The sequence below is a fragment of the Arachis stenosperma genome, chromosome 8, assembly GCF_014773155.1.
Source record: "Arachis stenosperma cultivar V10309 chromosome 8, arast.V10309.gnm1.PFL2, whole genome shotgun sequence".
Classification (NCBI taxonomy): domain Eukaryota; kingdom Viridiplantae; phylum Streptophyta; class Magnoliopsida; order Fabales; family Fabaceae; genus Arachis; species Arachis stenosperma.
The window spans coordinates 8,199,029-8,210,403 of NC_080384.1; the positions used below are offsets into that span (position 1 = coordinate 8,199,029).

Here is an 11,375-nt window from a genome sequence, read left to right on the forward strand (position 1 = left end):
ATTTTGGCAGTATTTGATCACACTCGTATAATTAGAAGAGTGATATATGCTTTATTTATTTATTTATTTAATTTCATGTTGATACGATTCTTTGTTAAGGGAAAAAAATTGATTTCTTTTCATCTATTAGGCCTATCCGGGTTTTCCAAGATGCAACTCTATATTGTCTGTAACAATCTTATGCCTGCTAATCATGATAAAGTTATGTACAAGCTAAGGTATATATAAAAAGAGAATCAAATGTTGCTCTACTAGACTTATGAGAAAATGTGTTACAATATAAATTAGTCTGAATATAGAAATTTCTGATACGGCGTTCCATTCAGTGCTTTTTGCACTTCTTCCCAGTTTTCAATCTGCATTGATAGCGGAGCAGTGTGTATCCTCACTTGATGGCTCTGTAGATCTCTGTACGGCACCCTTAAAAATTCTTGAACATCCAAGATTTTCTGCAGGTAAAATATCCAAATTTGTACAGAAAGATCAAAACAGATGCACATATATTCCTGAAACACCTTATAACCTTTCCCATAACATATTGAGAAGATAGGCTTACAGTTCGATTGTTGAGAAGATCCTCATAGTAGAGAACAATATGGCGAATGTTCTTGAAGTATACCAAGGCATTTTGAGTTGTCTCCTCAGTTAGCTTTAGCTCTGATATCATTAGCGTAACATTGAGTCGTGGCCTATACTGTGCAAGAATATTCGCCTGCACAACAATCAGATACATACATTTTGAAATGAATCAACAACAATAATAATTATAACTACATTACCTACGTACATAGAGTAGAAAATTAATTAAACGAAATGAAAGGAACCTCCGTAGTGGAATGCACGTGAGACTTATGTGTTCCGTTCAGTAACTTGACCTCCTTGTCATAAATATTTGCCAACACAGATACCATTCTGCGAAGAAAATTTCTTCTGAATAGAAATATTACAGATACATTTCTCCTTTCAAAATATTTTACTATTTCTTCATGATGCCTTGTCAACCCCTACAGTATATTTAATCACTCTTGAGAATCTCATCACAGCATCTTATACAGTTCTAGTTAATTAATTTCTTAACATGGCTTGGTGTTATTTATGGTAGGTACCTGATTAAGCATCCATTTGAAGCCAACAGCGGCAGAGCATTCATTCTTTGAAGCACTTGTGAACCAGTCAAGATTATACACTTTATCCAATGTCATCAAAATTGAAGAGACATTCTCCCTTCTTTTAACAACCGAAAATATTTCTCCATTGGAGCTAACATTCATATGACTGTTCAAAAGTGTCTCAAACCAACCGCTCCCAGATCTTTGCATTGACACAATGCAAAATAACCGAACAGGATTGCAGGCACACTCCTCTCTAAGCATAAAACCAATAAATCATTTATATAAATAACTCAAGAAATGTGTTTATATATATATATGGAAAAGTATAGGTAACCAACAATGCAATATTTACGCTAAAAATCAGGTACCAAATCAATCACTATATATTTGTATATACATGTTTTGTTTCTCATATTTTTATCGATGTGTATTTTATAAAATGCCGATAACGGATTTGGTGACTGCTTTTTTGTGTAAACATAACATGCTTGATATAAATGTTTAGTTTACCTGTTGAAGGTTTGTGGGTCTGGATAATTCAAGTAGGGCAGTTCCCATTGTTCCACAGGAGGAGGAGGACATTGCTGTTTGAAGACTTTGACGTCTACGAGCTTGGAATGTGTGTTTACACCTACTTGCTCTGAACAAATCGAAAATATGTATACTCCACAAATCACAGAGAAAGCTAAAACTACTAACCTTGAAGCTAACGGGAATTTCTTGGATGACTTTACATCTAGAGGGTCCTGTAATAATATGCACAAGATCAGAGTGTTATTTTCCAAGAATTACGTAGTTATGTATATGATCAGCATGGCTTGGCTTAGAAGATAAAAACAATATCAAGAGAGATCTCGCTGAAGCTTACTTTGGTTTCCATCTAAGATCTCCATGAAGAATATAGAACAATTAATTTGCTATCATAAGTTATGTTTGGAACCTAGAGAGATACATGGCGAAAGAAGGGGTCAGAGGTTTGGGTTTGGCTAATCCGAAAATGTTTGGAAAACAAAAAATATTCAGCAAAAAATTGCCAAAACCTTCTATTTTTCACTTCACTTATATGATTTTAGTACATGAATATTATAATTTCTCGTGTGCTTTTTTTACTAAATGAAAACAATATGGTATTATTGGTATCATTGCCATTTATATTAGTTTATTCCTTTTTAATGTGTATACATTAATTTCTTCTGAATACTCATTTATGGTATTTAATTTGCATTATAGTAAATTAGTAATAAAAGCACATTCTTTGTTTATTATTTAATCACTTGTATATATGATTATATGTTCATTGTTGATGCTATTTCCAAAACAATATTTAAACTAAAACTCCAAATTAAAAGAATATAAGATTTTTTTTCCTAAAGAAATGTTTTCATACATCTCAATTTTCGTATTATATTTCTTTTAGCAAACGTTGCTTGTTCGTGAATTTATATATTTTTTAATCTTTATTCTGTGTTTCAACTCTTGTCAAGTATCAATCAATTCAGTTTCTTTTTCTATGTTATGGCATTTATATTCGACTTAAATATAAAGCCTATGCATGAAGGAATTAAAAATTTTAAACATTTATTGAACTCACCTGATGAAAATATTCTTAGTCAACCAATTTCTAAGAGCCCAGAAATTCACATAAACTCTAACGAGATATACTTATAAAGCAATTTAATATTTTTAAAATAACATTCATGTGTATTTATTTATAAACGAATTTAATATTTAATTACATATAAAATATATTATTTTTAAATTTTACTATAATTAAATTTTAAAAAAATGCCAAATTTTTAATTTATTTAATTGATAAGTATACTCCTAATAATCATAAATTCATACACATAACATCTATAATTAAGTACATATAACATTCATAATTTTGTATATATAAGTTTCATAATTAATAATTTTTTACAATTAATATTACTAAATTCTAAATTATGTGTCTTCTTGTATATTTTAATATCTCATACATACATTAATGAATCATAATTTTAATTATTTTATTATTTCTATATTCAATATATGCTTATTTATTGATGAATTAATAAATACTTTTAAAAATTTGTTCCTTAGTTTTCGTTCATATTTTATTTTTCACGTTTTATTTTATAATAGTTGATTTGTAATAATATAAATTGTATAATAAAAATTAAAATTTTTTAATTTAATATTTATAATTTCATACATATATAACATCTCTAATTTTAAATACATAATATTTATAATTAACGAATTGGTACTAATTTATTATTTATTATTTTATTTTACAAGATATAAATCAACAATTTTAGTTATTTTTATTATTGATAAATAATAACCTATCAAATTTAAGATGTTTTTATTTTTTATAAAATACATAGAGGAGGTCTCGGCCTTAGGAAAGCTCAAGAAATTACCAACTTGTTTCTCATGAAACTGACTTGGAACTTAATTATAAATACAGATTCTTTATGGGTCAAGATGAGAGATCGAAATGTAGTTGGATACTATTCCTAAAGTTTATTAAAAGGCTAATTGTTTCTCACTTTTGCGAAGATCATTGAGTTTCAGGAATTGAGTCTCTTAAGAGCTTTGCCATGGAAACCTTGCAGCAGACATCTTTAAAGACAAAGTTAGTATCTTTGCTGACAAAAACGGTAATTGGAGGTGGGAGAAGCTACATCAAATGCTTTCAAAAGATGTTTTGGACATCATTTGTCTTATGAAAGCCCATCAAAGAAAAGTTGGCTCTACAGCTTGACCACCCGAACCAAATGAATATTTTTTTATCAAATCAGCGTATGAAGAATTCTATGATAATGACGATGCTTCTAGCAACTACTTTAAGAATATTTGAAAGCTAAAAAAATTTCAGAGAATTAAAACATCTATTAGCTTATTATGCATAAAGCCCTACTCACAAATTTTAGAAGATAAAGAAGGGGGTTTACTAATGATGCTAGTTGCCCCAGATGTCACGTCCTAACAAGAAAGAAATGTTGCTTTATGATAGGAATAAAACATAATTTTTTATTTATAAAATTAGAGGAGCAACAATACTCACTCACAATAAGTAATAACAGTAGGACAATAATATCTAATAGCAACAAAAAAATCACACAAACAAAAAAATAGAGACAAGTTAACGCACCAAGATTTTTAACGTCGAAAACCTCCTCAATATGAGAAGTAAAAATCATAAGTCACCAATATCAGGAAATAGTTTTACTATGATGAAAAATAGGATACAAGAGAGTCACAAATTACTGCACAAAACATTCATATAATAAGTCAAACAACCCAAGCATCAAAACTTACAAAACAAGAACAAGAAGATGAAAATACCACAAAAAATAGAGTTGTTGTGCGTGGCCAATATCTCTATCTACGAGAATTAAATTGAATATCCAAAGAGTGAAAACAAAGAACCAGGTGTTTAGAACACACTGTTCAAATTTGAGATTGATCCAACAGTTAACGAATTCGCAGCAACTAATTTACAAAAACAACTTTGTATATGTGTGAAAATAACTTTCTCTCTTTTCTTCTCTCTGGTATTTGGTGTTCTCTTACAAATGAGACCTCTCTCAACAACCCTAGCACATCCTCAGCAACTTCAACTATTCATGGGCATAGATACCAATATTTGAGCTTTTTTTCACATAGAAAGGGAGCCTTGGTCATCATAAACCATTCTCATCAGTTTGAATCTTTTCAAGTTCCAACAACTCAGCATCCAAAATATCACATATCCAATGATACCTTACATCAGTATGTTTGGATCAAGAATAAAAAGTAGAATTTTTACTAAAATGCATAGCACTTTGATTATCACAAAATAACACATACCTCTCTTGAGTAAACCTGAGTTCTTTTAAGAATTTCTTCATTCAAAGTATCTCCTTGCAGGTAATGGCAATAAACTCGGCCTCAGTAGTAGATAAAGCAACACATTTTTACAATCTAGATTGCCAAGATACAGCTCCACCCACAAAGTTGATCAAGAAGCCTGAAATGAACCTTTTAGAATCAATATCTCCTGTCATGTCTGAGTCAGTGTAACCAACTAGAATAGGCTTCTCACTTTCATAACACAACTTCATGCTAGAAGTACCACGAAGATATCTCACTATCCATTTTATAGTATTTCAATGCTTTCTTCTTGGGTTTGAAACAAAACGGCTGACACAACCAATAACATGAGCTATATCCGGCCTTGTGCACACCATAGCGTATATTAAACTACCCATGGCTGATGCATATGAAACTTTTTTCGTGTCTTTCTTCTTTTCACTTGATGGACTTTAGTTGTGACTCAATTTGAAGTGTGTAGCAAGAGGAGTACTAACGGCCTTTGCTTTCTCCATTTGGAACCTGTGCAACATTGTCTTTATGTATTTCTCCTGTGACAACCAAATTTTCTTCTCCTTTCTATCATGCTCGATTCTTATACCAAGAATCTCTTTTGCCGATCCAAGGTCCTTCATTGAAAATGACATCTCAAGTTGCTTCTTCAACATGTCAATCCTAGAAGCATTCTGACCAACAATAAGCATGTAACCAACATATATCAAAAGGATAATAAAATCATTACTAGTAAATTGTTTAACAAATATACAATGATCAAAATTAGTCTTCTTGTAGCCTTGTTCTACCTTAACAAACTCGGAACTTCTTGTACTATTGTTTTGGAGCTTGCTTCAAGCCATACAAGCCCTTCTTTAGTTTGAAAATATGATTCTCTTTGCCTTTTACCAAAAAATCTTCAGGTTGTTCCATATAAATTTCATCCTTAAAATCACCATGAAGGAAAGCAGTTTTCATATCCATCTGCTCTATTTCTAAATCAAGACTTGCAGTCAAACTCAAAACATTCCTAATAGAAGATCTTTTCATAACCAGTGAAATTTTTTTATCATAGTCAACTCCCTTTTTCTGCCTATAGTCCTTGACCACCAATCTAGCCTTGTACCTTGGAGACTGAGAAGTTTCTTCATGCTTCAACCTATTCCACCTGTTCTGCAAAGCTTTCTTCTCTTTTGGCAACTTCACAAGTTCAAATGTCTGACTATTATGCAAGGATTTCATTTCATCTTGCATTCGATCATACCATTTTTTATTGTCATCGCCTTACATAGCTTCCTCATAACTTTCAGGTTCTTCCCCACCAGTCAAGGTCACATACCCATCAGTAAATGTCACATACTCATTAGAAGGATACCTCGTTGAAGGTCGTCATTCTCTTGTAAAACTTCTAGGATGAAAACCTGGTAGATCTTCAGGTAGCTCAGGTTGATTATCAGCAACATCATCAATTGGAGCATCAATCGAATCTCCCATCTACTGATTATCAGGAACCAAAGGCTCATTTTACTACATATGATCTTGATCTTGATTCTTTGCTGGTTCTGGTGAAGGAGGTGGCTAAATTGGATCTATATCGGTCAAGTCATTGCTCTCTTGGGATTGACTTTTCTTTGCCTTATCAATATTTTCAATGGTCTGGTCTTCAATAAACTCTACATCATGGCTTCTTACATGCTTCTTTTCAACTGGATCATGAAGCATGTAACCCAACTCATCTTGATTATAGCCAATAAAATGCACTGTCTTATCTTCACATCCAACTTGGATATCTCGTCCTTTGGAATATGAATAAATATTTTGCATTCAAAGACTCTCAAGTGACCATATGAGACATCTTTGTCCAACCAAATATGATCCAAAACATCATTATCCAAAGCAATTATTAGACTTAAATTAATCAAATGAGCCGCTATAAGTAGCTTCACCCCAAAAGTCTTTAGGTAGCTTAGCTTCAGTAAGCATACACCGGTACCTAACCCTTTTAATCAATGTTCTATTCATCCTTTCTACCTAAATGTTCAACTGAGGTATTTTAGGAAGTGTCCTTTCATGCCTAATACCTTGCTGCTTGTAATACTCATCAAATGGTCTATGATACTCACCACCATTACCAGTGTGAATACATTTAAACTTTTTATCTGTTTGCCTCTCAACCAAAGCTTGGAATTGTTTGAACTTTTTCAAAGTTTGGTTCTTTGTTTTCAAAGCATAAGTCCAAAGCTTTCTTGAATGATCATCAATAAAAATAATAAAGTAAATAGCTCCACTAAAAGACCATATCTTCAAAGGACTATAAATATCGAAATGCACTAATTTCAAGAAGTCTGCTTTTTTTAAGGTTGATGTTTATTGAAGGATAATCTTCTTTATTTGCCATCCATGCAATGAGAACATTTCTCCAACTCTGTATTCTTCAAACCGGAAAGAACATCCTTTCGAGCCAAACAATTATCTTTACTTTTGAGCCACAAGCTACAAATTTATTTATTTTCAATCGCATCCGCACTATCTTTTGCAATCATGACATGCATCACATGTAAACTTGAAGTACCTTTTTCTCGAGCCACTACTAAGTTGCCTTTAATAAGTTTTCATTGTCCAAAGCCAAAAGTGTTTACAAATCCTTTATTATTGAGTCTTTTAACTGAAACCAAATTCAAGCGAACATCTAGAGTGTGTCTAACATCTATGAGTAGCAACTTCATTCCCATATTAGTCTCAAGACAAATATCTCTTACACTAATAACCTTAGCCAAGCCATCATTACCCATCTTAAGCACCCCAAAATTTTCTGGAGTATAGGAAGTGAATAACTCCTTCTTCGATGTAATATCTATTGAGGCGCCACTATCAATTACCCAGCTGAACTAATCATCAGAAACAAAATTGGCCTTGTACTCATAATCAATAATGTCAACAATGAAAAGATCATCTAAAATAGTAGATACATGATCATTACTTCCATCATCCTTCTTTTCTTTTTTACCTTTGTTCTCCTTTTTCAAAAGAAAGCAATATTTTTGGACATGGCTCATTTTATGATAGTAATGACACTCAACATTTTTGTATCTTGACTTGGATTTACTCTTACTTTTAACTCTACCTTTTTAATCTCTATTCTGATTTCTCTCCCTATTTCAATGACTAACATTTCAAAGTGTGACAAAAAATTCTGCGTCTTCCTTCTCATCTCTTTATTTAAAATGCCACTTTTAATAAGTTGCATGCTTAATTTACCATTCGGAGCAAAACTAGTAAGAGAGATACGAAGTGTCTTCCAAGAATCTGGTAGAATATTTAGCAACCATAATCCTTGAACCTCGTCTTCAAACTTGATTCCCAGGGTTGACAACTGATCAAGAACCTCTTGAAATTCATTAAGTGATCAAAGACTTATATATGATTCTTCCTTGTATCTCAAATTCATCAACACAAGTACAATTTATTATTGCCAGACTTGGAAGCGTACAAGGATTTAATTTGATTCCACAAAGTCCTAGCTTGTGTCTCATTAGTAATGTGATTGTAAACATTATCATCTATTCATTGCCTAATGAAACCATAAACTTGTTGGTGTTTGAACTCCCATTCTTCATTTGTTTTAGATTCCGATTTTAGTGTAGAAAATATAGATAAATGTACAAATTCTTAAATTTTTTCTTCCATAAATGGTAATTAGTGCCATTCAAACTTATCATCCTAGTAGAATTATTTGCCTCCATCTTTCAAGGAAGTTATAACCAAATGTCTAAAACTGAGCTTTGATACCAAATGATAGGAATAAAACACATAATTTCTTACTTGCAAGAATTAGAGGAGTAACAATACCCACTTACAACAAGTAATAATAGCAAACAATAATACCCAATAGCAGTGAAAAATCACACAAACTAGAAAATAGAGGTAAGCTAACACACCAAAATTTTTAACGTCGAAAACCTCCTCAATGTGAGAAGTAAAAATCATGAGTAACCAAGACCAAGAAATAGCTTTACTATGATAAAAAAAAATAGAGTACAAGAGAGTCACAAATTACTGTGCAAAATATGCATACAACAAGCCAAACAACCCAAGCATCAAATCTTACAAAACAAGAACAAGAAGATGAAAATATCACAAAAAATAGAGCTATTGTGTGTGGCTAATATCTCCATCTATAGACATCGAATTGAAGATTTGAATGGTAAAAATTAAGAACCAGATTTCTGAAATACACTGTCCAAATTTGAGCTCAATCCAATGGTTAACAAATTTGCAATGACCTTACAGAGATAACTTTATATATGTGCGAAAATAACTTTCTCTCTTCTCTTCTCTTCTCTTTAGTATTTGGTGTTCTTTTACAAATGTGGTCTCTCTCAGTAACCCTGGCACATCCTCAGCAACATCAACTATCCATGGGCCTGGATACCAATATTTAGGCTTTTTTCACATAGGAAAAGAGCTCAAAACCCAACACTCTATGTATTATAGAATTGTCCCTACATACGAAATGTCTGGGAAAGCAGCGTTGATAGTACAATGCAAAATGACTTCTTCAATCAAAATCTTCACAGTTAGATGGAGGAAAACTTGAGCTTGGATACTCGAAATCACAATAGGACCGCTTGGACCATCTTTTTTATCACCATATGTAACGCTGCATGGAGGAAACGAATTGATTTTCAACCAAGAAAACGTCTCCTGTGCTAGTCTTTCCTACTCAACTCATAATCTAGAAAAAAACATGAAGAGGTGCTATCCCTAACAGAGTCCAGTAAAAAAACGCTTAGTTCCACAAGGGTGAGTACATCGGATGGGAACTTTCGAAGGTAAGTGGCTTCAAGCTCAACACGAACAATTCATTCTTCTCTACCTCCAAGATTGGTACTTACGGTGGGTTAATTCGAGACTCCCAAAGTCGATTTCTAACTGGCTTCTGGATGAATATTAAGAGTACTTTCATAACTAAAACAGAGCTTTAGGGTCTCTATACAGGCCTGAAGCTTGCGACGAAACTCAACATCCAGAGCTTGGTAATTGAAACTGACTTGCTGTGCAAACTACAATTCCTCCATAACCACCCTATCCAGCGACTTCTCTTGTTTTAGCAGTTAGGGCTCTGTTGGCCAAGCCTGAAAATTTTTTAACAAGACATATCTTCATGGAAGCAAATTTTCTAGTAAATGCTCGTGCTCTAACGAAACATGTCCAACTTATGGCTTCCATTGTTGTGACCAACTTCTAATAAGTGCTCTGGCGAAGCATGTCCAAGGAAGTCTTTATGGCCTCCATTGTTGTGACCAAATTCTAGTAAGTATTTATTGTCCTGCCACTTGAAGTAGATAAAAGAAAAATGATTTTTTCTAGAACCATTCTTGTGTAATTTTTTTTTTGTTCTTTTAAACCTATGGCCTTATTCTCTCAAAAAAAAAAAAATATGTCGAGGTATTTTGAGATACTTTTTAAGATCAATAATATATTAATTTAGAAATTTTATTTAAAAAAATTGTAGAATTGTGAAGGTAATAATGAGAGAATTTTTAGAATTTAATTCACATTAAAGTTAAAATTAATTTTTGATATAATTAAATAAAAAATAATAAAAAATTACTTGTGTTAATTAAATTAAAAAATTATTCATATTCTCTTATCAATGAGAATATTATTAAGTATATACTTTTGTTTATTGTTTATGATACTTTGGTTACATTACTCGGCTAATCACACCTGCCAAAGGAAAAAGAAAACATGATGTTGGCAATTACCCTTGTAACCGCACCAAATGTAAATGTAATGCATTTGCCAGAGTAAATCAGCATGCATTTTATTACATGGAAACACACATGTTTATTACTTTTAGAAGCTTGAGCCCTTCACAAATTACAATTATTAGTGCTAACGACTATATTACAAATGGAAAAGTATATGGGACCAACTAATAATCAGTTAAAAATGGAACAACATAATTAATTATAATTAGTTTTATTAATTTATAATTTAATTTGTTTGTTAAATTATTGTTGATCACGTTCAAAACATGAGAGAAGATATGCTAGTGTTAGGAGAGAATCATGGAACAGATGCTTTGATCATTCATTAGTTGGTTCTATATAATTAATTATGTTTTATTAATGCGTAACACATAAAATATAGAAATCATATCCAAAACCATCTAATTTACAAGAAAAAGAAACATCCGTGTACCTATCAGTAACAACATCCGATTAAAATCACCGGTGCTTCTGATTTACCAGTTAGCTGATTCTTGGCTTATATAGAGTTAGTTCCCTAGCATTGTTGATTACAAATTCAATTCAAACTTGGAACTTTATATGTACCCCTCATTGTTTGTCCTTTATCCTGCATCCAGTCAACATTAGTAATACTAAGCTGTTTAAATTTAAACCGATTTAAATTAAACCATTT

General features: G+C 32.0%; 1 protein-coding gene across 1 annotated transcript; it reads right to left on the reverse strand.

Annotated features, from left to right (window-relative positions):
- Nucleotides 1-284: 284 nt before the first annotated feature.
- LOC130945314 (uncharacterized) lies at nt 285-6,200 on the reverse strand. The gene is made up of 8 exons (XM_057874045.1): nt 5,856-6,200; nt 5,475-5,638; nt 5,081-5,204; nt 1,623-1,870; nt 1,107-1,365; nt 825-1,004; nt 557-712; nt 285-449 (listed from the first exon to the last, which is right to left on the reverse strand). Exons 1-8 carry the CDS (start codon nt 6,198-6,200, stop codon nt 285-287), a joined length of 1,641 nt encoding a protein of 546 aa, XP_057730028.1.
- Nucleotides 6,201-11,375: the final 5,175 nt, after the last annotated feature.